Source organism: Herpailurus yagouaroundi, unplaced genomic scaffold (assembly GCF_014898765.1).
Source record: "Herpailurus yagouaroundi ecotype Mexico unplaced genomic scaffold, PumYag 141, whole genome shotgun sequence".
Lineage (NCBI taxonomy): Eukaryota > Metazoa > Chordata > Mammalia > Carnivora > Felidae > Herpailurus > Herpailurus yagouaroundi.
The window spans coordinates 73,441,621-73,469,315 of record NW_024412396.1 but is presented as its reverse complement, the minus strand read 5'-3'; the positions used below and the strand labels follow the sequence as shown (position 1 = coordinate 73,469,315).

Here is a 27,695-nt window from a genome sequence, read left to right as displayed (position 1 = left end):
GGAAGGAAGGAAGGAAGGAAGGAAGGAAGGAAGGAAGGAAGGAAGGAAGAAAGAACATAATGAGAGAAATCCAGAAATATGGGTATTACAATCATTTGTTACATGCCCAGATGACAGCCACGTAGTCACACGCACTCTTTGGGGAAAAGGATTTGTAGGAAAGACAGTGTGCGTGCTAGGAAGGACACTGGCTTCGGAGTCTGACAGATCGCCCGTGCCGCTTACCAGCTGTGTGGCCTTGGCACGTGACCTCATTCCTCAGCGTCTCCCTTCGCCTCTAAAGTAGGAAACACCACTGCCTATTTTATGAAGCATCTGAGGATGTGAAAGCGCCCATCTGAATGCCAGCAGAGTACGTGTTCAATACACGGTAGCTGTAATGATACACAAGTTAATCAACGGCTATTAACGCAATCTATATGTTAAACAGCCAAGAAGCTTTCACGGAGGGTTTACTGTAAGGAGAGCCTCAAATCACATGCCATAAAGCAGTGGCTCTCACACCTCAGCACACCGGTCACTGGCTAGTTAAACAGATTGCTGGGCCTCACCCCCAGCGTTTCTGGGTCAGCTGGGGGAGCCAGGGCCCTGCAATCTGCCTTCCCACAAGCTCTGAAGAGGTGCTGACGTGGCTGGCTGAACACCTCCCAGAAGAGAACCACCGCTCCAAGGGTAGAGAGAAGGAAGAGGGGCCTGACAGTTTCTGTAAAGGTAAGAAGTCAAATACCTAGGCAATCGGATGGTTGAGCAGAAAGGCATAAGGCGGCACTATGAAGAAAACCAAGACAGACAGACAGACAGACAAAGCAGGGACATCAAGGTCAGGTTGGCCAATTAGTATCTCTGGGAGAATCTCATCGCAAGAACTGATAGATTTTGAAGAAGCCATTCAAAGGCTAACTTTCTTACGAGGCTCAGCTCGTATTTGGTGGTTTGAGTAAAATGAGCCATTATGAATCCTGGGAAAGTTAGCCACATGGTGAAAATGACAACTGCAAGCAGGGATGGGACAGTAGGTAAGGCCAGGCTAAGTGGCACGGAAACGGAAAGAGCAAAAGCAGTGAAGGTCCACTGCTGACTGTGATACAGGTGATCCTGAAGCACCTTTATCCCAACAGCCAGGACCTTTAGAACGTACATTCTACAAGATGGTGGTCCACGAAAGGGTCTACCAGCTAGGAGAATCAAGCCCCATTAGGGCCTACTATTTATTAATTTGGTGTTACCAGGCATTAATCAGGGGAGCTAAGAGACCGCACACATAATTCACTCAAATAAGAGAGGAAAACCTTGTATCTCCTCAGTTACCGAACGTGTTCCCTAAGTATAGTGCATAATGTTAGCTGTCACTGCACCTGTTATTACTATCTGATTTTTATTTGCCAGAGGAAAAGTCTACAAAATTTGTTTTAAAACAATGCTCACGAATAGACTGTATCTCAATCAACACTTTTAGGTCAATAGTGATAAGATAAAGAGAAACATAACTTAAAATGAAAAAACACACAGGACATCATGGCCCACTGGTCTACATCACTCGAAGTTCAGAGAAAACTGCTGACAGATTATTTTCCATAAAAGACAGGAGAGATCAGGAAATCCTAAGATTGTTCCGGGGGAAAGAAAAGTGTTTGAAACCCTATTCCATATCTTATACCAGAATAAATTTCAGCAATATCAAAGATATATCAAATATAAACAATGAAACCTCAGAAGTACAAGAAGAAACCATGAGGATCTTTAAAAATAAAATTAGGAAGGTTAACTGGGACCCAAAACTCACAGCCATAAGATAACAGACTAATACATTTGTCTATGAAAACAAAAATAATTCTACCCAAGAAAAACCACCATGAGCAAAATGAGAACACAACTGACAAATGGAACCAAATGCTGCCACTCCAACTACAGATTAAGGGCTAATTTACATAAAAGGACCAAAATCCTATCCATTGAAAAATGGATATAGGTCATAGACAACTCACAGAAAAGGCATATACTTGAAACTATTGTAGCATTATATGTAACCTATATTTCAATTAAAAGAAAAATAAAAGATACAAGTTAGCTATGCAGGAAAAAAATACAAATGCCTCTTACGTACATGAAGTGACGCTTAATTCACAGTTCAAGAAACGCCGAACTACAGTGTTACACTATTTTTCATCTGCCAAATTGGCAAAGATCAGATAATAGTATGTTGTGCTTGAGGTATTAATTGGAACAACTTGTGGGAGGCAAGGTAACTGTATCTATCAAAATTACAAACCCACATGTCCTCTGACCCAGCAATTCCACTCAGGAATTTACTCCTTGCAGGTACTAGCAACACGGCAAAATGATATATGCACAGGTTATTTATTGCAGCATAGTCTGTAATAGCTAAATCTGGAAACAACTTCAATGTCCAACCAAAGGGGAAGTATTGTACATTTTGTACATTTGTACAATGGGATATTGTGCAGCTATTGGCAAAATAAAGAAGCTCTTTACACACTGACAAAGAATAATCCTCAAAATGCATTTTATAAAACAAACCAACAAAAAAACAAGGTGCAAAACTGCGCCGATACTAAAGTTTACATTTTTTTTTAAATTTTTTTTTTCAACGTTTATTTATTTTTGGGACAGAGAGAGACAGAGCATGAACGGGGGAGGGGCAGAGAGAGAGGGAGACACAGAATCGGAAACAGGCTCCAGGCTCTGAGCCATCAGCCCAGAGCCCGACGCGGGGCTCGAACTCACAGACCGTGAGATCGTGACCTGGCTGAAGTCGGACGCTTAACCGACTGCGCCACCCAGGCGCCCCAAAGTTTACATTTTTAAAAGAAGGGAGGAATAGAGCATGCCTGAGATTCTTTGTGTAGGACCAGGGGTCATCTCTGGAAATATACACAGGAACTTCACAATGGTTACTTCTGAGCAGGGTAACAGGACGGCTAGGGACAGGTTATGAGAGACTTTTCACTGCAGGACATTTGAATTTTGAATCATGTGAATATTACATTTTATTTTATTTTATTATTTTACAGAGAGGGTGCAAATGAGTGAGGGGTGGGGGACAGGGGGAGAGAGAGAATATCCCATGAGGGGCAGAGAAAGAGATGGGGGGGGGAGAGAGAGAGAGAGAGAGAGAGAGAGAGAAGCAGGACTCACCCGAGCTGGGGCATGAGCTTGCCCGAAGTGGCGCACGAGTGCGCCCAACGAGGGACTCGAACTCATGAACCGTGAGATCATGACCTGAGCCCAAGTCAGATGCTTAGCCGTAACCGACTGAGCCACCTAGGCGCCCACTATTTTCAAGTAGGCTTCATGCCCAGTGCATGATTTGAACTCATGACACTGAGGATCGAGACCTGACGCAGGATCAAGAGGCGGACGCTTAACTGACTGAGCCACCCTGGCGCCCCTAGGTTACCTATTTTAAAAGTAAAATGTGCCTGGGGGCCCCTGCTGGCTCAGAGGGTAGAATATGTGACTTTTTTTTTTTTTTAACGTTTATTTTTGAGAGAGAGAGAGAGAGCGAGAGCGCATGCACGCACAGAGAGAAAAAGGCTCTGCGCTGACAGCTGACAGCAGAGAGCCAGATACAAGGCTCAAACTCACAAACCACAAGATCATGACCTGAGCTGAAGTCGGACACTCAACCGACTGAGCCACCAGGAGCCCCAAAACATGTGCCTCTTGATCTCAGGGTCATGAGTTCAAGCCCTACCCTGGGCATGGAGCCTACTTCAAAAAAGAAAAAAAAAAAAAAAAAAAAACACGAAAAGAAAAGAAAAGAAAATACGCTTATGAGAAGTCATATTACCTATATCCTAAATGGAGATTTTCAAACTACATCACTTGAGATAACAAATCTCTTTCACCATCCATCCAAAGTTTACCGAGTTGTGTCTGCGCCGAGCACCATGTCAGGTGCTGGAGCCTCAGCAGCAAAGACAGTAAACCCTCCTCTCGTGGGCTTTAGAAGGGGACAGTCGGCGGACAAGTCACCCGTGAGCATCAGAGAACGGTAGGGACGGGGAAGGGCAGTCGGAGACCAAGGGCGCGAGGGTGACTGCAGCACACTTGCGGGCAGGGTAACAGAAAGCTTCTTTGACAGGCTCGTGTTTGGGTAGAGATGTGAAGAAGCGGGGGAGGCAGCCCTGTGGCTGGCCCGGGAAAGTAAGCGTGCGACTGAGGGTCGCTGGGCTCCTCCTCAAGGAACAGAATGGAGGGAGTAAGGGCGGGTAAGGTAGCAAACCACACTAGGGGCTTGGGAGAGGGGAAGGCACCAGATCCTAATGATGAAAAAGCATCAGAAACTGTTCAGCATTGGAAAAACTGATCTGACCTATGTATTGTGTTAAACACCATTCTGGCTGCCATCAGAAGAGACCGTGAGAAGCAGGGAGCCCACTGAGAAACCACCCCAGTAATAACCCAAGTGAGGAGTGATGCTTCCTTACACTGGGGAGGCAAGGGTGGAGGTGGGAAGTGATCAGATTCTGGACATATCTTAAGTCAGGGCCAAAAGCCTTCACCACGGAAGGTCTGGACACCGAGAAAAAGAAAGCAGTCACCGGTGACTCCAATTTAGCCCAAGCAACTTTCTTCAACGACCTAATAGGTTCATCTAAAAAGAACAAAGCTCAGCTACTCTAGGTTATCAACACCATCAACAAGACGCAATGCTTGTCTGCAAACCAAACTAGGGAGCTGCAGGAGATTTTAAAGTTGAAAAAGAATCCATACCTGGGTTCATTCTCTAAATGCTTAATGAGCACCCACCCCTGCAGGGACCTAAATTATGCTTAAAATATGTAACTGAGCACCAAAAAGGGACTGGCAGAAAAAACAACAAAATACTAACTGCTGCCGGACATGGGATTTTTTTTCTTCTTTGAATGTTCTACCATAAACATACCCTACTTTGAACTGCAGGGGGAATAACTTTCCTTTTTAGTGCCACCAACGAAGGACAAATTCTTACAGGGCAAACTTAATAGTTTGATCAGCAAACTTTTCTTCCAAGAAAACTTTTAAAACTGAACAGATTTCTCTGTTTTCTTTCATGCCTCCATTGGTTGCCAGTGCTAAGGGAAGGTGTATGGGGAAAACATGTTTGGGAGAAGGGGGGGAAGAGGAACAAGGGAGAAATGGGGTACACAACAGCTGGCTGTTCTTTAAATGCAGTAGCTCACAAAACACAAACGAGACAGATCAGAGATTACTTTGTTTAAAAACATTCAACCCAATACCAACCACGTACAAGACAATATGCTTGACAATACTAATGTTCCCACCGTCCAGAAACAAACGACGGTCACTTACACATTTCTCCATTCATTTGGATACTCACAGAGCGCCTATAACGTATCAAAAGCACAAGCCAGCAGTGAACTGGGGAAAATCAGCCCTCCTCAGCTGGCAATCTGGCTTAGCGGGTGGGGAGAGAGGAAGGACACTAAACTTCAAATTCAAGTTACTCCATTATTGCCAAGACACGTGCTAGAGAGACGAGCTGGTGGACGATAGGAGGAGACCTGCCCTAGTCTAGAGGTCAGGGTAAGAGGCCTGGCACAAACCACACAGGAGCTACGATGTGCAGGAGCAGGAATTACGCAGTGAAGGGGAAAGGGGATGGGGAGTGGAAGGGCCCCCACACAAGGGAGCCAGCACAGAAGAATCTGTGGCAAGAGGGTAAGGAAGCCTGGTTAAAGACACGAAAAGGAAAGCAGTACGTCAGAAAGACACAGTGAAAGGAAAAGAGGATGGAAGGGAAGCAAGGGCCAGCTCGATCAGGGCCCAGCAGGCCATGTTAACCACTTTGTTCTCAATGTTGAAAGCAACTCAAACCACTGAAAGATCTTATTAGGCTGGAGTGATGAACAGATTCACTTTTAATTTAATGTTTTAATATGCTTTATTTTTTAATGTTTATTTATTTTGAGAGAGGGCAAGGGAATGTGTGTGTGTGTGTGTGTGTGTCTGCGCGCGTGCACGCGCGCGCAGGGGAGAGGCAGAGAGAGATTGAGACTCCCAAGCAGGCTCTGTGCCATCAGCACAAAGCACGACGTGGGGCTTGAACTCAGAAACCATGAGATCATGACCTGAGCTGAAATCAAGAGTCAGACACTTAAACACCTGAGCCACCCAGGCGCCCCCAGATTCGCTTTTTAAAGATCACACTGGCTCCTGTGTAGAGAATAAGTTAGAGCGGAGCACGGGCACAGCAGAAGACGAGTCAGAGCGGCTGGTGCTCAGGGGAGGCACCATGAGGGCAGTGAAGGTGTATTTCAGAAGTAAAAATCAATCAGGACTCCGGGGGCATCCAGCTGGCTCAGTCAGAAGAGCATGTGACTCTTGATCTCTGGGGTTGTGAGTTTGAGCCCCACATTGGGTGTGAGGATTACGGGGGAAAAAAAAAAAACCTTAAAGAAAAAAATCCACTGGGGCGCCTGGGTAGCTCAGTTGGTTAAGCATCCGATTTCAGCTCATGGGTTCAGGTCATGATCTCACAGGTCATGGGTTCGAGCCCTGCATCAGGCTCCGTGCTGACAGTGTGGAGCCTGCTTAGGATTCTCTCTCTCTCTCTCTCTCTCTCTCTCTGCCCCTCCCCTGCTCATACTTTTTTTTCTCTCTCTCTCTCTCAAAAATAAATAAACTTAAAAAAAAAATCAACCGAGATTCCTGACAGAGGGAAAGCGGGTAGGGGAGAGAGGGAGGCAGAGAAGAAAGTGCCAAAGACAATAATGAAATAGAAAATATTTAAAAGGACACATTGAAAACAAAAACTATGTAAGTTAAAAATAAGGAATAGAAAGACATTCCATGCAAATGCTAACAAAAATAAACTGATTTTCCAATCCTCAAAACAGCATTTTGGGCAAAATTAGACATGATCAAGAGTACAATATGCCAACACAAAGAACAATCTACAAAGATTAACAATTCTGAATTTAAAAAAGCAAAAAGTGGGGCGCATAGACGGCTCAGTCAGTTGAGCGTCTGACTTTGGCTCAGGTCATGATCTCACGGTCTGTGGGTTCGAGCCCACGTCGGGCTCTGGAGCCTGCTTCGGATTCTGTGTCTCCCTCTCCCCCTCCCCCTCCCTGCTCACACTCTGTCTCTCTCTGTCTCTCAAAAATAAACAAAAAAAAAATTCAAAAAAGCAAAAAGTGATAGAGAAATTGACAAGTCCAGAATCAGAGATACTTATCACATCAGAAACTGGTAGTCAAAAAAGTTGTAAAAATACAAACACTGCGAACGGCATTAAAAACTTAAACACACACACATACACACACATGCACACACAGACATGTCATCTTGGCCTAACAAAGAGAATATACATTCTTTTAAAACGCATGGAAAACATTTTAGCTGGACCAAAGAAAAGTCTCATCACATTTCAAATAGCGAATATCAATAAACATATTTTAGGACCATACAATGCAAATAAATTGATCAATAACAAAATTAAACACCATGAATAGAAACTAAAAAGTGCCTGCTTAGAAATTCAAGGGTTAAAGAGGGACTAAAAACTGAAATAACAAAATATCTAGATCTTAATAACAATGACATCACCATATATCTAACATACAGAAGACTGCTAAAGCACTACTGAGAAGGAATCCTACAGTTTCGAGCACATCATTAAAAATAAAGGCTAGGGGCACCTGACTGGCTCGGTGGATTAAGCCTCCGACTTCGGCTCAGGTCGTGATCTCTCGGGTTGTGGGTTCGAGCCCCGTGTCGGGCTCTGTACTGGTGGTGGGGAGCCTGCTTGGGATACTCTCCCCCCCCTTCCCCGCTTGTGCGCGTGCGCTCACTGTCAAAATAAACTTTTTGAAAAAGGGCTAAAAACCTATGTTGTCAAATCAGAAAGCTAGAAAAAGAGCAAACCTAAAGAAAGCAGACAGGAAATACAGATTACAACAGATTCACAAACAGTAGCTGAGTATTTGAAACAAAATCTTAGTTGACAGACTCTTGTAACTCTGTTCTGGGAAGAATTAAAACACGAACAAGAGGGCAAAGCCCAGCTAGTGCCTGGGCCCCAGAGCAGGTCACAGCTCTGCAGAGGAGGGGAGCACACTTCCAACCCAGTCGTGGCCACATCCACAATCGCCAACAGACGGTCCAGACAACTAAAGGCAACAGGAACAGGAGAAGGAACTGGCAAAAGTCACTATCAAGAAGGAAGGTCTGGGATCTGGAGCTGATGGTGACAGAGAAGGAGCTTTGCCAGAGCACATACCTGTGCCAACAGCTGGATCCATGCTTTCAAGGGAACACTCACTGGACTAATTTACTGCAGTAAGCACGTTTTCCTTTGGGGAAGGGGGAGAAAAGGCATAAACAATTTTAGAAAACAGAGAGACTTAGAATAGGAGAGAGCAAGGAAAAGCGAACAGGGCCCAGTTCAAGGTGAGGTAGGTGGGGAAGAAAAAACTGGCAAAGGGGATGAAGTAGTGAATGGCCAGAGAGGCGTGGGTCAAAAAGGGAGAAAGACAGGGCACCTGGGTGGCTCAGTTGGTTGGGTGTCTGACTTGATTTTGGCTCAGGTCATGATCTCACTGTTTGTGGGATTGAGCTTCCCCCTCCCCACCCCCCCCATCGGGCTCTGTGGCGCTCTCTCTCTCTCTGGCTCGGTCTCTCTCTCTCTCTCTGCCCCTCCCCCACTCATACTCATGCACTCTCTAAATAAACTTTTTAAGAAGTTTCTTTAAAAGAAATAGTAAATGGGGCGCCTGGGTGGCGCAGTCGGTTAAGCGTCCGACTTCAGCCAGGTCACGATCTCGTGGTCCGTGAGTTCGAGCCCTGCGTCGGGCTCTGGGCTGATGGCTCAGAGCCTGGAGCCTGTTTCCTATTCTGTGTCTCCCTCTCTCTGCCCCTCCCCCGTTCATGCTCTGTCTCTCTCTGTCCCAAAAATAAATAAATGTTGAAAAAACAAATTAAAAAAAATAAAATAAAATAAAATAAATAGTAAAAAAAATAAAAATAAAAAAAATAATAAAGCGGGAGCCAAGGTCACACTGGAGCAGGACAATCTTTTTTTTTTTTTTAATTTTTTTTTCAACGTTTATTTATTTTTTGGGGGGACAGAGAGAGACAGAGCATGAACGGGGGAGGGGCAGAGAGAGAGGGAGACACAGAATCGGAAACAGGCTCCAGGCTCCGAGCCATCAGCCCAGAGCCTGACGCGGGGCTCGAACTCCCAGACCGCGAGATCGTGACCTGGCTGAAGTCGGACGCTTAACCGACTGCGCCACCCAGGCGCCCCATGAGCAGGACAATGTTTCTAACTGAACTACTAACTTAGGGCTGAAGCCCATTCAGCCCCCACTAAGACCTGGGGCACCACTATGGAAGTCCGTGCCCCGGGTGGACTAGAGGTGGTGGCTGGGGGTGGATAAGGAAGCCAAGGTGCCCCAGGCGCTGTGCAGCGGACACAAAACCTCCCCAGAGGACGCCAGGACCGGAGTGGGAAGGAAGGCTGGGAGGCAGGGACTAAAGACTTCAACGAGCAGAGGTGGCCACGAGGAAGGAGAAAAGCAGAAGAGTCTGAAGGGCAGAGCCTTCGGAGGGACACCAGGAGTGGCAAATGGACCATGCAGCAGTCAGGACTCTGCCTTTCCGGCTCTACCTGCGCCCCACTTTCGGAGCAAGCTGAGCTAATCCCGACCTCGGTCCTGCTAGCACACGCACACCTGCTCCAAGATCCGGAGGAAAGAAAAGCACGATGTCAGGAGTTGTACAGTTTCCCATGATTAAGTGGGAAGAAGGAAAAGGGACTGCAAGGGACAGCATGAGCAGCAACTCTGCTTGGGACACGAGCACAAGGAAGATGCGGCTTCCAAACAAAGCTAGCTCCAGATGATCAAAACTCTAGCCACAGCCTCCTCTTGGAAAAGCCCAGAGGAACAGCACAAGATTCGAGGTTGGGACTAATTTCTAAGGAGCCTCTCAACAAAAGCAAAAGGAGTCGGCAATCCGGCCTCTGCGAGCTTTGGTAACTAACAGCGATCATATTTGGCTTGTGACAGGGATTTTAAAAGATCATCTCATTTACTCAAATAAATCCTCAGAGGACTACAATCTCAACGAATTCGTTCATTTAAAATCGACACAATGTGCCTATTATGTACAGGCTCTGCGATGGATATGGGTGAATAAGATGTCTTCTGCCCTCAAGATTGCACAATCCAGTGGGGGAGACAGAGATTCAAACAAAAAATTCCAAACTGTATGAAAAAGTGGAAGGGCATTCATAGCAGTCAAACAGCAAGAGCAAAGGAAAGAGAGGTTTCTTTTTTTTTTTTTTTTTTTAATTTTTTTTTTTTGGGGGGGGGGGAGCAGAGAGAGGGAGAGAATCCCAAGCAGGCTTCATGCTCTCAGTACAGAGCCTGATGCAGGGCTCGAACCCACGAACCGTGAGATCATGACTTGAGCAGAAATCAAGGCGGATGCTTAACGATTGAGCCCCCTGGCTGCTCCTAGGAAGGGGGTTTCTCAACTGCGCAGGAGTACAACGCAGCCCGGCCATCCTCCAACTGCAGTGCGTTGCCTTCCCCATTGTATTCCTGCATCTCACCAGGAGCTCAAGGAAAAATCTGTTACATCTGGGTCCCTGACACCTAAGCCGGTGTGAGACGCTCAGTGTAGTTTGCACCTCTTGGTTGCCTACCCAGTACCTATGTGTAGATCTATTCTGCTGTCTGCTATCTACTCGCAGCTCCAGAGTGGGCTCCAGGGAAATCAGGGTATGAGAGAATCCAATCTCCTTGCCAGAAGTCACTCGGTACATACCTCCCTGGCCATGGGAATGGGCTGGTAATCCAGTCTGGGGCAAAAGGTCAAAGAGGAGGTTTGCCAGCGGCTTCAACGAAACAATCTTTCTCACTCTCCTGAGAAAATGACTAGAAGACCTGTTCACTCTCATCCTGGATACTGGCTCTCGTTCTGGACCATGTGTTACAGAAATAAATGTGAAGCCTGGACCTCTACCACCGTTTTGCCACTTAGGCCAGGCGGACACAAAGTGGAAAGCAGAACCAAGAGAGTCTCAGCCAAACTGAGCTGGCACCTGAAGCCCACCTCACCCCTAGAATTTTCAACATAAGCCAATGCATCCCCTTTAAAGTCGAAACACCTTGTTGGAGCTGGGTTTCCTGTTACTCGTAAACCAAATCATACCTAACATATTTGAAGTATATTAAGTCACAAAAACTACCAGCAAATCACCATCCACCAGCTCCTGTTACAGCACATTTCAATGTTTATCTCTTGCTCCTACAAAAGTCTTTGTTAAACCGAATTCTCAAATATTAAAATGTAAATCTCTTCCCTCATCTTCAAACTTTGGAGGACTAGTTTATCTATAAAAATTTACAAATTTAACCACAAAAAGGATGAAAATTATTCAAGGTAAAAACAAATACACACACACTCACCCCTAAGCAAAGTTACAAGACCGATGACAAATGAAAGAAAAAACATCTGTAATTCATATCACAAAGGGCTAATCTCCCTAATATACATAAAGAACTCCTTTTTTAAAAACTTAAGATACCCAACAACCAAACAGAAACATGAGCAAGGGATATGAGACAGTCTGTAGAAAAAGAAATACATTCAATTCTTAATATATAGAAAGATGCTCAAGCACTCTCATCACATGGGAAAAACAAAAACAATACAAATTTCTCCCCTATCAGATCAAATGCAAGTTCAACAACATGCCCTGTTGGTGAGGCTGTGGTAAAACAGGTATTCTCATGTGGGAGTACAAAATGATACAACCCCTCCCTGGGGACGGTGATTTGATGATACATGTCAAAAATGCATAAGGGGGTGCCTGGGTGGCTCAGTCGGTGCACAAAGCATCCGACTTTGGCTCAGGTCATGATCTCAAGGTTCCTGAGTTTGAGCCCCGCACCAGGCTCTGTGCTAACAGTCCGGAGCCTGGAACCTGCTTCGGATTCTGTGTCTCCCTCTCTAACCCTCCCCTCTTGCCCTCTGTCTCTCTCAAAAATAAATAATAAATATTAAAAAAAAAAACCTTTAATATGTAGGCATCAACCCTCTGCCCCAGCAGTACCTGCTCTGGAAATACATCCTGTTAATATACCTGCCTACGTGCAAAATAATATACATGCAAAGTTATTTACTGCAGCGTTATTTGTAATAACAATAATTAAAAAAAGATAGTGATGTGTATCCATAGCACAGAATAAAAAGCAATTATAAAAAAAGAGTGAAGAAGCCCTCTATTTACAAATATGGTAAGCTCTCCAATATATATATAATTAAGTGGAAAAAACTGAGACACAAAATACCATAGTGTGCTCCCTCAATTTCTTCTCTCCTCAAATGTCATCTTATTCTTACAGCAACAGAAGGATGAGTCAAAAACAAATACAATGATTATAGGCAGAGGGAGAGAGCTTTGCAGGGAGAACAGGGAGCACAGAAATGGAAGCTAAGCATCTCTGAACAGAAACTGTTGAACAGTTTTGATGTTGGAAGCACATAAAAGTCCTCCGTAATGAAAACATAAAATTAAATTTTTTCTAATAGATTTATTGAAGTATAATTAACATACAAGGAATTGCACATATTAAATATACACAGTTTGAGTTTAGACAGATGCACACACCCATGATACCATCACCATAACCAAGGTAACAGACACGCCCAACACCTCCCAAAGTTTCCTCATGTCCCTTCATTTTTGTTTTTGTGGTAAGAACACTTAACATTAGATCTACCCTCTTAAATTCTGCAGGGCACAATACCATGTTGTTAACCATAGGCCCTGCTGTAGAGCAGATCTTTAGAATCTATTCATCTAGCATTAACTGAAACTTACACAAAATTAAATTTAAAAACAATCCCTCATGTTCTAAAACTGGACTGTGGTAACCGTTGCGCAGCTTGGTAGATTCACTAAAAATCACTGAATTATACACTTGAAATAGATGGCAAGAAGGTACAATAATCTGAGAACTAAAGGAAGCCAGTAAACGCCAATGTCTCTCCAACTTCAGTGAGCACACGAACTACCCGGAGACCCTCTAGGAATGCAGAGTTTGGTTCAGTAAGTCTGGCATGAGGCCTAATTCTGTACTTCCCAGAGGCTCCCAGGTGATGACACGGATGGTGCTGGTCTGTGCACCACACTCTGAGGCTGTCCAAGCTGCCAACTAGAGGAGCTTGGCTTTAAGAAGTAGTTGAGAAATTGGGGCAGCAGCTCCCGGAGGCAAAGGACAGGTACCAAGTGGGCGGGGGCCAGAAAAGGCCTTTTCTTCCCTTTCGCTGTCGGCGTTGATTGAGTCCGGGTTAGAACGGACAGTGAGTGCGAGGGGGTTATAATGACTCGCCACAGCATTTAAGACAGGAGTCTGCTGGAGAGAGTGGCAGTGTAGCAGGAGCCAAAATCTCTGAGATATGATGGGAAGCGATGAGGGTCCAATGAGGGATGGGGTTGATACAATCCGATGACCCGAGTTCCGAAAGGACAGTGTGCTAGGAGTCCCACAGGAGGACCAGATACTAATGTAGTACGTTACCTCAGAAGTAGTACCAAAAGAAAGAATACACGTTAAAAAAAATCATTTTAAAAATCATACTAAGAGTTCCAGAAGCTAGGATATAGCCAACATTTGGATGATCGTCAAGAAAGAAAATAATTGGTGGCTCAGTCAGTTGAGCGTCCGACTTCGGCTCAGGTCATGATGTCACAGTCCGTGAGTTCGATCCCCACGTCGGGCTCTGTGCTGACAGCTCGGAGCCTGGAGCCTGCTTCGGATTCTGTGTCTCCCTCTCTCTCTGCCCCTCCCCTGCTCATGCTCTGTCTCTGTCTCAAAAATAAATAAAAACGTTAAAAAAAATTAAAAAAAAAAAAAAGAAAGAAGATAATCTTGTCCTCTAATCAGGTCTAATCAGGTCTTGCTAAAGCCTCAACCCTCACAGTGACTCTTCAAGGAGTCATGCCACATCCTCAGGCCTTGAGTCTCTAGTCGCCTTGGTTTAGAATCCCTTCTCCCTTCACCCCACCCACCTATCAGAATTCAGTTCATAAAGCTTTTTTTTTTTTAAATGTTTATTTATGGCAGCGGGGGGAGATGGGGCAGAAAGAGAGGGACACACAGAAACCGAAGCAGGCTCCAGGCTATGAGCTGTCAGCACAGAACCTGATGTGGGGCTTGAACTAACAAGCTGAGAGATCATGACCTAAGCTGAAGTTGGACACTTCATAGACTGAGCCACCCAGGTGCCCCCAGAACTCAGTTCAAACATCACCTTGTTAAAGCCTCTCCCTTTCTACTGCAACTAAGACAAATATCACATTGTAACACTGTATCATAATCATCTATGATCTGAACCAATGAAACACTCTTACAAGACTCAATCTTGTAAGTACTTCTTGTATTCCTCCCTCTAGTTAGGGCAGCAAGAGTAAAGGAATGATCCAGAAGAGAAAGAAAAACAACACAAGACATGGCCAACTTAGAATCCTAGATAATCAACTGCTGAGTGAAAAGCCACCCCAAGTACCACAGACGCCTCTTCACACAGCTAGAAGTGTTACTGAACAGGACAGGAGAGACCGGTCACGCTTACATTCCATCACACGTGACACAGAAGAAAAGGTAAATTGAGACTTATCAGAACCAGGGTGCTTAAGCTTTCTGTGCTATGGACTCCTCTCACAATGATGTTTTTAAATACGAAAGATTACAAAAGAGATCAATTATTAAAACAGTTAGTTATAGGGGCGCCTGGGTGGCTCAGTCAGTTAAACGGCCGACTTCAGCTCAGGTCATGATCTCACTGTCCATGGGTTCGAGCCCTGCGTCAGGCTCTGTGCTGACTGCTCAGAGCCTGGAGCCTGTTTCAGATTCTGTGTCTCCCTCTCTCTGACCCTCCCCCATTCATGCTCTGTCTCTCTCTGTCTCAAAAATAAATAAACGTTAAAAAAAATTTTTTTAAACAGTTAGTTCTATAAAAGTTTCTTCAGGTCACATTGTAACAAGCTCTAGTGCAGATCCACTAACCACTGTAACTTCGAGGTAGTGATGACTGTGACATCTATCCACCTGCAACAACCATAATGTGATACGCAAATACCTGTGATTTTCACTGGTGATAAAGTCACAAGTCTGTTACATTGCCTCTGTGATTTGCTGACTAAATCCACAACTGGAAGGACACATTCGAATTCGGTTACAGTTTTTGCCCATCTAGGTTGATACATCCCCTAAATTCTACTCCGATTAGGCAGCACTAATAAGTGAATAGTGTGCACGTCTCACCACTACTTACTCGCCCATCTCACCACCGGATGCACTTGAGGCCAAGGACTACGTCTTACTTGTCTTTGGGTCTACAGGTCCGATACATGTTAGCTGGATGAGTAAGTCATTTTCTATTCCACTGGACTGTGAGCTCCTTGATGGCAGAGGTTCAGTCTCAACAACACAGAGCAACCACTCAAATCTTGATAGAATGAATGAGTGTGTATCTTATCTCCTTGGTCGGACGATAATCCTCTCAAGGTCAGGGATCATGTCTCCTACTTCTTTGATTTCCCATAGTCTAGTGTACTGCTTTTCACACAAAACCACTCAAATATTTGTTAAATGAGACATTAAGACAGCGCCTCTGAAATGAAGATCAAAGTAAGTAAAGAGAAGAAGCACCTGTACCAGTTCTGCTGTAGCAGGGAAACACGGGCAGTGCAGCAGTGAGGCCGGACTGCACCAACCAAAGGAAAGACTGAGCCAGGCCACAGAGCTCATCTGCAATGTGGCTGCTTGAGAAGACGCGAAAACATTCCTATTCTTACTTGTAAAACACAAAAGCCTTGTAAGTTCCTTCTTAATCTTGCTTCTTTCTTAGGCTGCTTCTTTCTTACAAAATCTTGCCTCTTTCTTGTAAGATCTACATTTTCCTACTGCCTCAAAATAAAAACATAGCAGAGATTGACTTGGCATGTTTTTAGTACAATATACCCTACTTTTTAAAAATCCATATTACAAAAGAGAATGCAAAACAGGGCTCAATTTACAAATTACCAATTGGCAGAGGAGCTGTGAAGTTGAGAAAAATGCTAAAAGGTAAGAGCGATCGCCAGCTCAACCTCAATCAGAAATGAAGATGAAGCATTTCCGAAGTTACAACTACGAAGATGCAAGTTTTAAAATTTACAAAAATGCGATCTATATGCACTTCAGGGCAAATCATCTGTTTGAAATCCAACCCAATATTCTTCTCCATCTAGGCAGAGAAACACTTCTCCACCTCACCTTTACTCCTGAACTCCACTTGGTATTTGCATTGCTTATACCATGTGCACAGCACAGCCTTCTACTTTGTAATCCAATTATCAGCACAAAGAGACAAGCTCCTCACTCACAGACAGAAGTGTCTTCCTTCACCTTCACAACACCCGCAACAGACACCAGTACCTTGTACATAACAGGTCTGCAATAAACTCTTGATTAATGAGGATTTTTTCCAAAGCCAGACATACCTTGCACTGTATTATAAAAAAACAGACGCCGGGGCACCTATGTGGCTCAATCCAACCCCTGATTTTGGCTCAAGTCATGATCTCAGGCTCTGCATTGACAGTACAGAGCCTGCTTGGGATTCTCTCTCTCTCCCTCTCTCTCTGCTCCTCCCCGGCTCTCTCTCTCTCAAAAGAAATAAACTTTAAAAAATAATAAATAAATAAATCTTAAAAAAAAAAACAACAACAACACAAAGATGCCAAATTTTCAGAGAATAAGGTAACTCGTCACTGACAATTTAAAATGTCCTGGGGTGCCTGGATGGCTCAGTCAGTTAAGCAATCGACTTTGGCTTAGGTCATGATCTCCCAATTTGTGAGTTTGAGCCCCATGTTGGGCTCTGTGCTGACAGCTCAGAGCCTGGAGCCTTGCTTGGGATTCTGTCTCCCTCTCTCTGCCCCTCCCCCACTCTCGCTCGCTCACGCGTGCTCTCTCTCAAAAATAAAAATAAACATTAAAAAGATAGTAATTAATGATAAATAAACAAAATGTCCTGAAAATTGGGGTGCCTGGGTGGCTCAGTTGGTTAAGTGTTCAACTTCAGCTCAGGTCATGATCTTACAGGGTTCGTGGGTTCAAGCTCTGCATTGGACTCTGTGCTGACAGCTCAGAGCCTGAAGCCTGCTTTGGATTCTGTGTCTCCCTCTCTCTCTGTTCCTCCCCCACTCATGCTCTGTCTCTCTCTCCTTCAAAAGTAAAAAACATTAAAAAAAATAATTAAAAAAATAAATTTAAAAAGGGGGGGCACATGGGTGGCTTAGTCACTTAAGCGTCAGACTTCAGCTCAGGTCATGATCTCATAGCTAGCTGGTGGGGTTGAGCCCCTCCAGGCTCTGTGCTGACAGCTCGGAGCCTGGAGCCTGCTTGAGATTCTGTGTCTCCCTCTCTCGCTCTGCCCCTCCCGTGCTAGCTCTCTTTCTCTCTCTTGAAAGTAAACATTTACATAAACAAATGAAAATAAAATCTCCTGAAAATTAAAACAGAGAATGTCTACCAACTGAAGTTATTTCTGCTTTTGAAGTTTATTCCTACATAACCAAATAGGGCCACATTTCATATTTCTTCACAAACTAATCTCACTGAAATATAAATAAAATTGTTCTCTAAGATATCAGATTACAAAAATCTTCACATTTATTTTTAAAACAAGGTTCTTAGGCATATAGCCAAACTAGTCAGTGATAAAATCCACTGTTTTGATTCTTGCTCAAGTTTTCTACCAAAGCACAATAAATACTTACATAAATGAAGTCACTAGATTAATTCAATGATAATAAACATAGGTGACAAGTTTCTTAAGGGCAGAGACTTTGTCTAAACCCAGCATCTAGAGGAGCACCTCCTATCTGCTAAGCGTGCCCCACAACTATTTACTAAAACAATGACACTCATGACTATCTCATGGGTCTCTAGGACACATTCTGAGAGCTGCTTACCATCGGTCATATCCACCCATTCTGTCTTTCAAAAATCTCATCATCATCCTCTTCTTCAAGGTCAACAGAACCAAAGAATCATACGAAAGTTTCTCTAGCCTGTTCTAAGAGACAAATTAAGATGCTTCCCTTCAGTATATAAGATTTGATAGTCAAATAAGTATCAATATTTCAGAAGACATTAAGTAGCCCTTGATGGGAAAAAAAACTACGGTTTCCAATTTCACATGTGCCCCACTAAATTAAGCGCAACACTTCTCAAAGTAAATTTGATATAAAAAGCTTTGGTCTCCTAAGCCTCTTTCTAAACTAGAAATGGAGAAAGCAGAGAGATGTGAAAATTACAAATGGAGGGAAGGGTGTGAACATGACCTTCTCTGGAGCAGTCCAGTATCTAAAACTAGTCTGTGGAAAAAACCTTTAAAAGGCTTCTAGCTCACCCTCCCACACAGAGCATGAATCCCTCAGTCACCAACAGGTGCTCCTACAGTCTTTGAGAAAGAGACAGACTATCTCCCACACAGAATGCTCATTCTCTCCCAAGCCAACCCATTGCACTCCTGGACAACTCTCACTCTGAAAATATTCTAGCTGTTATTAAATGACTCTTCTGGCCAAAGCTTCACATCAACACAGTGAGTAGTTTTCTAGCATAAACACCTAGAATCACAACGTGTTCAACTTGCTTTCACAACACACCCCACACTCCTCAATTCTCATTAAAGAAGTAGACAATGATTCCAAGACATGAAGACATCTTCCCAATAAAAAGATGCATTTATTTTCATTAAAAAACTATTGAACACAGACTCCTACAACCTTCAGAGTTGAAAAGACCTTGAAAGCCATCCAATTCTACTCCTCCCCCCCCCCCCCCCCCCCCATTGTAGGAATTGCTTCAGTAACACTTTTGGGCAGCACATTTGTGGCCTGGAATCTTAAGATAGGGGGGGAAAAGTAAGTCTCTTTGATTTGAATGTTAAGTAGTTCTGAGTATAGTTTTTACAAGTTGTCTGTTAGTACCTAGATTTGTTAGGTAATGTGGTTTGACAGAAGTAGATCAAAAGTAATCTGTGTCATTTGGTTACTTTCCATTACTTCATGGTCTCTTGCTACACAATTTCCCAGTTGTAAGAAAGCTAAATTTGTTACCTACTAACAATAATTTTGAATGTCTTTTTTAAACTGTGAGCCACGAGGCGCCTGGGTGGCTTAGTCAGTTAAGCGTCTATTCTTGATATCGGTTCAGGTCATAATCTCATGGTCGTGAGATTGAGCCCCACGTTGGGCTCTGCGTTGAGTGTGGAGCCTACTGGGGATTCCCCCTCCTCCAGCGCCCCCCCCCCACCCTCTCTGTCTCTCTCTGTACCTTCCTTGCTCATTCTCTCTCTCTCAAAATAAATACATAAGCTTAAAAAAAAAAAAAGAAAAAAAAAAGATGTCAGCCACTAAAAATACCCATTTGGGAGCCCAAAATTAAATAGGCTTTTTAGCTTGTAAAAATCTTTTTTAAAGTATGGCACAGATGGACATAGATATTTTATTCAGTCATTCACTCAACAAATAAATAGTTAGAGCCTACTTTATGGTGGACACCGTGCTGGGCACTAGGAAAACAGTGAAAGCAGAAAAGACAAGATCTCTCTTCTGAGAGAGCTTTGTTTATAGAGAGACAGATTATAACCCAGAGAATTACAAATTGAGAAAAGTGCTAGAAAGGCAAAGTTCAGGATGTTATGAGAACATGTAATAAGGAAAACTGATCCAGCCTGGGAATTCAAAGCAGGATATGCTATGGAAGTGATGTCTAAACTGAGATCTGAATGGTTGCCATTCATATTTATGTAAAATTGGATCTCATAAAATGAAAGGGTTGGTCCAATAAGCCCAGCTACCTTCGGCATCTTTATAAAACCATCTCTTAAAAAAAAAGAAAAGAAAAAAAGGGAAGGCCAGCACTCAATAAAAAGGTGTAAAGGCCAGTAGTTGACAATTCTTTGGAGAGGGGCAGGGTCTTGCTCTACTGCAGATCCCCCCATCTAGAATAATTATCATCACAGTAGTCCCTCAAATCTTTGCTGAGATGATTAGCGTCAGGATTAAATCAGTGCTCATATTATCTTCAGTTAAGCAAAATAACTTCACAAAACTACGTCTCCGTACACAAGAACTCCACTGCAAACTTCAACTGCAAAAAGAAGACGCTTTCTTGTACCTCACGGGATTGCTATCAAGATTCGAAGAGATAATACATGGCAAAATGCTGGGGTAGATCTTGCAGTGCTCGGAGGCCATGGCATCAAAAAGCTTGATCGGTCCCTTCTCACTACGACAGTTCTTTAGATTCAGCTATGCTTCATCTTCCTGACCATGAGAAAGAAAAAAAACAAAACTGTAACACAGGTTTGCACTCCCTCTCTAGCCTTGGCTTCCTCAGAGAGGGTGAGACTGCAAAAGCTGAAGGTCCCGTTTAGCTCTACAAACTGACCTGTAAATCTATTTAAAGGGCCAAGAATACACTCCTCAGTTCAGATTTGAGATGACCTCGTCATCCACTCCATTCCCCCACAACTCCATACTTCCTTTTAGGAATGGCAGCACACAGCTCGTGATTTAAGTATTCAAAGATCTATTTTTCACTTATTTCACATGCAGATTTAAGCCGAATGTATGTTTCCAAATTAGACCTTCCGAATGATCCGACTAATTGTTGTAAAACTTTGTACGCCCCAATTTAAAAAAATGAATAAAAACAGTCAAAATGACCAACTGTAAGAACAGAGTTATAACTCCTATCTGACTAGGAAATTATCTGCTCTATTTTAAAATCAGAAAAGACAGGGATGCCTGGGTGGCTCAGTCGGTTGAGCATCTGACTCTTGATTTCTGTTCAGGTCGTGATTCCAGAGTTGTGGGAACAAGTCCCTCAAGGGACCAAGCATGGAGTCTGCTTAAGATATTCTCTCTCTCTCTCTCTCTCTCTCTCTCTCTCTCCCCGCCCCCCCTTGCACATGCACCGCATGCTCTCTCAATATAAAAAAAAATTTTTTAATTTAAAAAATCAGAAAAGACAATCTCAAAAACAATCACACACTCAGAAATAACAGTAAGTAAATGCAAACGCATTCATGGAAAACAGTTTTAGAAAATCATGATGACTAGAAGAGAATCGAAATGTCCACCATATAATGCTATGTTACTGCATGAAAATTAAATTTCACAAAAAGTCATAGAGCTCACATAAATTATGCAGCTAGAGGCAAATCTACATGTTTAAGATTTGTCTTATTTAAAATAATTTTGGGGTGTGGTTTTGAAAAGCTCTCCTAGGGGCGCCCGGGTGGCTTAGTTGGTTAAGGGTCTAACTTCAGCTCAGGTCATGATCTGGTGGTTTGTGAGTTCGAGCCCCGTGTCGGCTCTGTGCTGACAGCTTGGAGCCTACAGCCTGCTTCAGATTCTGTGTCTCCCTCTCTGTCCCTCCTCCATTTGCATGCTCTATCAAAAATAAACAAACATTAAAAAAAAAAATTAAACCTTGGGGCACCCGGGTGGTTCAGTTGGTGAAGTGTCCGACTTCAGCTCAGGTCATGATCTCATGGTGAGTTCAAGCCCCATGTCAGGCTCTGTGCTGACAGCTCAGAGCCTGGAGCCTGTTTCAGATTCTGTGTCTCCCTCTCTCTCTGCTCCTCCCCTGCTCATGCTCTGTCTCTCTCTCTCTCCCAAAAATAAATAAACATAAAAAACATTTTTTTAAAAATTACACCTTGGAAAGCTCTCCTAGTTTTAACCTTCATCGAATAGCATCCAGCTAAGAGAACACAACTATGATACTTTCAAGCAAGAGAGCTGTTCTGATGATGCAAACCACAGCCACCAGATCCAGATAAGGTTTGCCACCAGAATGCTTCAGAAATAATACACTTCAAAGAAAAAGAAAAAGAAAAAAAAAAAAGGTAACATTGACACTAGTAATTGCTGGTAAATTCAGCGGTTAAGCATTTTTTAAATTTTACATGAATTTTAGTAACTTAAAATTCTAAACTTATTTCCACAGAAAAAGTTGATCCTTTCAGTCCTAGTATCAATGTCAAGATAGCAGCTTCCCATTTGACAGTTACTTTAAAAAAAAACAAAACAAAACCAAAAACACTTATTATTTATTTACTCAGAGAGAGAGAGAGAGACAGACAGAGAGAGAGAGAGAGCGCGCGCGCGAGCACACAGGGGCAGGCCAGAGAGGAAGAGAGAGAATTCCAAGCAGGCTCTGGCCCGACGTGCGGCTCAAACTCATGAACCATGAGATCATGACCTGAGCTCAAGCCAGACACTCAACCAACTGAGCCACCCAGGTGCCCGTGACATTACTCGTAATGCTTATTTTAACTATATTTTACACCTGCTGAGGGTTTCAGGCTTTAAAGTTCATTACAGTTATAGTATAAATTACAATGTGAGTACTGCCATGTTCTCTTTTTAAAGAGGTGCGGACAGAAGTTAAAGAACTCATCCAAGGTCACCCAACAAGTCAGCAAAAAAGTTGAGAGCAAGCCTAAAAGTTTAGCTCCTAGACTACTAACTACTTGACGCTTTCTCAATTCCAAAAGAGAAAAAATGAAGTCAAGCGATTTACCTGCAGTAATACCAAACCTCAAACACAGTAGAACCCATCACAAACGCTAACCGAAAAGATGCACCCTGGCCAAATGAGAAAACTTGCTACAACAGGACACCACCCTCCTTAGGTCTTGAGAAACCAAGCAAACTTACTGCTTCTGGATACATTACATCTTAGAGAACGTCCACTCTTCAGTGTGTACGATTTGCTTTCACACTAACCAAACACTTAAAAATTAATCTGTTATCACCTTTATCCATGCCTACGTGCTGTGGGACGCATCAGTGTCCTTATTCTCCCAAAAGTCAAGTCAAAGACCACAAATCTCAAAGGTAAGCAGTTCTCAGTGAGAACACAGCCAATAAAGGAAAGGCTCTAATAAAGTTGCTCCTTTTGAAGAGATCTTTTTAAAGGATGATTACATGCTTCACAAAATTAATGTGAAGTCACCCGTCAAGAAAAAAAGTGATTCTTGTAGAGTAGCTTTTAAGGCATATCCCTCCCTCTTTGGGACATAGTCTGACTTGCTGGACAAGAACAATCTGGGCACGCTCACACAGAACACCCATGAACCAGCCTGGTTCATGAAAACATCATTTCGACCTCCCAACTGTAGTACTCAGTCCTTCCCATACCATAAGGGCCAAGATGACCCTCTTTAACAATCTCTCGGGAGAAGGCGCCCCGGCGGAGAAAGTGACAGCCGTCCTCCTTCTGATGTTTTCGGAAAGAGTCTTAACACCAGCAGAGGCTCCTAGGAAGTGTCAGTGCGGTCGGTAGCAGGTGGAGTAGCCCTTAGTGCCGAGCAGGTCCTTTCCGACCTAGTCTCAAGCCCTCCGCTGCCGCCCGGATTCCGCCTTCCAGACCTTCCCCAGCCGCCCCGCGCCCCCATTCTCTAGCCCAGAGCGACACACACAACTCCCGGGAGGCGAGGCAGCCTAAGCAGACAAGACGGCCACCCCACCTCTTCCGGGGACTCGCAGGCCCGCTCCCTGGCAGTGTCAGAGCCTGACGGACCCTGCCAGAGAGAAAGCAACTGTCCCCTTCTGGGGCCTCCCAGGCGGAACCCCGTGCCCCACGGCCCCTTTCCGCCGCCCCCACCCCTCTGAAACACCACCTTCCTTATTCGTGAATCCCCCTTCCTCAGGAGCACCCCAGTGGAGTTACCGGCCCACTCAAAAGTAAGAGCGACCGCCACCCCTATCGGTCACCCTGGGCCCCGCTGTCACCGCCCTGCTCCTGGCCTCCGCCCACGCCCCTGGCGGGCCCCGGTGACGCCTGGGTCGGTACCTTGCGGACCCCCTTGTAGATATAGAAGTAGAGCTCCCGGCCCACATTGAAGCAGAGGCGGTCGCCGTTGCCAGACTGGTCGTTGAGGTTTACGAAGGAGACGCGGACGGGGTTGGATCCCTGCGAGTTGAAGGGCACCCGGTTGGGCCGGCTGTACTCCGAGTGCGGCAGCAGCTTGTACAGACCTTCCCGAGTGGTGAATTGGGTCTTAATCTCGTTCATCTCCTTCCCTCCTCCCTCCGTCGCCATCTTGGAAAGCAGCGTTCATCCTGCCCTAAGTGCCCGGATCACGCCCACCGCGCAGGCGCCGTGCTGGGCTCTCGCTCTTTACCCCCCCTCCCCCGCCTCTTCCTCCTGGCCCCTCCCACCCGCGAGCCGGCCCCGCGGAGGCCGGCCGAGGGGCAGGGGCGGGCTTGTTTACGGCCGGACTGCGCAGGCGTGCTCACCTGGCGCGCTCGGCGCGCCAGGGCGTCCGGAGGCCCCTCCCCCGGGCGAGGCCCCCGGCCAGTTCCGCTGTCGCGCAGGTGAGGGAGGCTAGGACTGGAGGTCGTGCTAGCCGTGCCGCCGCCTCCGCCGCCCCCTCCGCCTCCCCCCGGGGCTGAGCCGGTAAGCCGATGCCGCGGCGGGGCTGCGGCCGGAGCGCCGAGGTGAACTGGGGCGACCTCCTCAGCCGCCTCCGGCCATGCCCTGAGGGGACCCGGGGCCCGGGGGAGCGGAGGGAGGGAGCCGCCGCGGCCGCCGCCCCAGGCGGGCTCCGCGCGTGGGGTGCCGGGAGCAAGGCGCGGGAGCCCCGACTCTCTGGCCGGGGGGGGGGGGGGGTTGCGGGGACGCCCCGAGGCTGGGGGGGCCCTTCCGCCAGGGCCTGCCCTCGGCTCCCCGCACGGCCCCCGGGACGCCCCTGTGCACCTCCCGGAGTTAGTTTCCGAGAAGGTACTGCGGTGGCTCGGTTTCTCGCTTCCCCACCTTCCTTTAGGCGGGCAGGGGGAGAGCGCCCTGGGCGGGCGTACGCGCCGCGGGTGTATTTGCAAGGCCGGTATCTGGGTACCTGCCTGTGGAGAGCACTGGCTAATTTTAAGGAGAAGAGGTTGTGTAGACACTTCTGTTTCTGGAGTTTGTCTTCAGCGGGTGTTTAGAGAACAGGGGGAGGGGAGGGCCGGGCCGGGCAGGGGCTTCCCGAGCCAGGGACCGAATCGAAGCCGGAGCCACTTGACTTGATAGCTTTTAAGAAAGTTAGAGACCATTGATTAAAAAGGAAAACAAAAAAGGCTCAAGTGGGATCTGCGAGATTGTGACCTCGGCGTGGTTGTGTGCACACACCGTGCGAGGCCCGGATGTGGGAGGGCAGGCACACGTGGGGAGCCTTCCACGGTCGCTGCCTTATACCTGCGTTTCTTGGCATGTTGCGCTGGAATATGAAAGTTTCTAAAGCGGCAGAAACTTCCCGGGAGAATTCCGGGGGGTCGGAAGCCAACATTTGGTACACCAAGAATGAAGTGTTTCTTTAAATTCAAGTCAGAACTGGAGGGTCGCAAAATTAGTGCATGAAGGGACGTTCTGCAGTAAAAGAGCCTAAATCGCAAGCATCTGTTACAACGCAAGGCGATGGCAGTGGAAACTGCCATGATGTAATAATGCATTTGACACTAACATCCTGTGTCCTTCGTACGTGTTGGCAAAAAAACAAAAAAAAAAAAACAAAAAAAACACTGGAGCAAAATCCTGCTTGTTTAATAAGAGACCCCTAAAATAGCTGAAAGTTTGGGTTGTAATTGTTTTGATATTATCTGCCTTTCTCTGAAAGGCAAATAAATGTCAAGAGTCTTTTAAAATACCAGGATAAGCACTGTGGTCACCGTGGATTTATCCCAATTTCCTGTAACTGTGATTTTGTATTAAAAATATGTATTTATGATGATCACCTTGAGGGATGGGGACATCCTGAATCCTCTAAAAATAATTCAGCTGTGTTCCCTAGTTTTTGAGGGGGAATAAGACATGATACTTTTTAGAGGGGAAAAAAACTCGGCAAGCAAAAATTAAGACCAGAAAAATCTCATTAGCCTTCAATTAACCACAGTTAACCTCAGTTAATCATAATACCTGTATGCCTCAGGTATTCGATTAAGGTTTTATGCTATAAGGTTTTATTCGATAAGGTTTTATGTGACATTTTATTGTCACGGTAATAATAGGCTGTCCCCCTTTGTCCCATTCAGAGCCTTTGGATAGTCTCTATTCTTAGCATTTTTTTTTTCCTCTTGTAGTTTCCCCCACACACGCTGAAGGATTCAATAAATAACACCCAGATTTATATAAGTGGGCCTGACCTAAATAAAGTTCATTTCTCATTTTCACTTTCAAGCCAGGCATTTCTGAATGGGTTGGTGCCTCAGATTCCTCCCTCCCGAAACTTTGTCGGTTCCCTTTGCATTTCCTCAAACTGGAATTATTATATAACGGCTTCATGAATGATTTCCCAGTTTTACATTTTTTCTCAACTTGTCTCCATTTATAAACAGCTACCAAATTTTCCTGAAACAATGCTTTAGATGTTATGTTCTCGTGTCAGCGACTTGCACCAACCATATTAAGCCATATACCACGCAACTCACAGCCTATTTTTAGTATTACATTAATTCCCCCACTGCAGTCAAACTTCTGCCTTCACCCATAGCTCTTTCTCTTGCTTAGAAAGCCCTTCCTTTCTTCTTCATACTCTGTTCTTCAAGAACTAGTTAAGTCTCATCGTCAAGCCTTTCCAAGCCTAAAAGCCACAGGGGCATCTGGGTGGCTCAGTCGGTTGGTCGTCCAACTTCAGCTCAGGTCATGATCTCACGGTTTGTGAGTTCAAGCCCACGTCAGGCTTTGTGCTGACAGCACGGAGTCTGCTTGGGATTCTCCCTCTCTCTCTGCCCCTTCTCTGAGCGTGTGCATGCTCGCTCTCACTGTCTCTTAAAAAAAAAAAAAAAATCCATTTGCTTAGACCAAGGGAAGCAAGACTGGAAGGGGGAGGTCACTTTGGAGTCTAATTGTAGTAACCCAGGCCAAGGACACTGGAAGCTTGGACTAGGGATGATAGCAGTTGAGATTCGGAGAGATTAGAGGATCCTAGATAGATTCTGAAGGTAAAGCCAGTAGGATTTCCCAACAGAGCAGATGGGATCCGTGGAAGAAATGGAAGGAGTCCAGAATGACTCCAAGGTAAACATAAGCAACCGGAGAGTGGAAATGCCATGAACTGAAATGAGAAGACTGTAGAGGAGCAGGTTTGTAGCAGAAGCTCAGGAGTTCAATTTTGGACGTGTCGGGTATGTCTGCTAAGCATTTGAGGGAAGTGTCTAGGAGGCAATTGAATAATCAAGTGTGGAGACAAGTCTGAGCTGCTGGCATGCATTTGGCAGTCATTAGCTGAAAGGTGGTATTTAAAGCCTGGGTCCCATCACCAAGACAGTGAGTGTGAACATTGGGACAGACCTGGAGGTACGGTGGGTGTGGAGGAAGAGGAGGAATATTTGTGGATGTCTTAAAGCATGGCTTTTGTGTGTGTGCGCAGGTGCATGCAACTTAATACAGACAGAATATTCACTTCAGGTCCAATGCGTCATTGTTTTTCAGATTCAGAGATTTAATCCATGAAAATTCTGAAAAGCATGTTTGTTTTTTAAACCTTGAGGAGAATGAGAAGGGGCGCCTGGGTGGCTCAGTCAGTTAAGTGTCCGACTTCAGGTCACGATCTCGCTGTTCATGGGTTCGAGCCCTGCGTTGGGCTCTGTGCGGACAGCTCGG

At 45.1% G+C, this 27,695-nt stretch overlaps 1 protein-coding gene and 1 long non-coding RNA gene across 15 annotated transcripts in view; one reads left to right on the top strand and one right to left on the bottom strand.

The window, feature by feature from the left end:
- The window catches only part of WDR20 (WD repeat domain 20), a 66,429-nt gene extending 42,203 nt beyond the window's left edge, over positions 1-24,226 (bottom strand). For 2 of the 10 annotated variants that reach the window (XM_040478266.1, XM_040478267.1), the window contains exon 1: positions 23,910-24,218. In XM_040478266.1, coding sequence (XP_040334200.1) covers positions 23,910-24,158 — 249 coding nt within the window. In that variant the 5' untranslated portion in view covers positions 24,159-24,218. Of the gene's footprint in view, positions 1-20,219; positions 20,369-23,909 lie in introns of all 10 variants that reach the window. The other 8 variants (XR_005791216.1, XR_005791214.1, XR_005791215.1 and 5 more) reach the window with 8 other exon arrangements.
- Positions 24,227-24,301: 75 nt separating this feature from the next.
- The window catches only part of LOC121032311 (uncharacterized), a 35,379-nt gene continuing 31,985 nt past the window's right edge, over positions 24,302-27,695 (top strand). For 3 of the 5 annotated variants that reach the window (XR_005791220.1, XR_005791217.1, XR_005791221.1), the window contains exon 1: positions 24,302-24,515. This is a non-coding gene — a long non-coding RNA (uncharacterized LOC121032311). The remainder of the gene's footprint in view (positions 24,516-27,695) is intronic. The other 2 variants (XR_005791219.1, XR_005791218.1) reach the window with 2 other exon arrangements.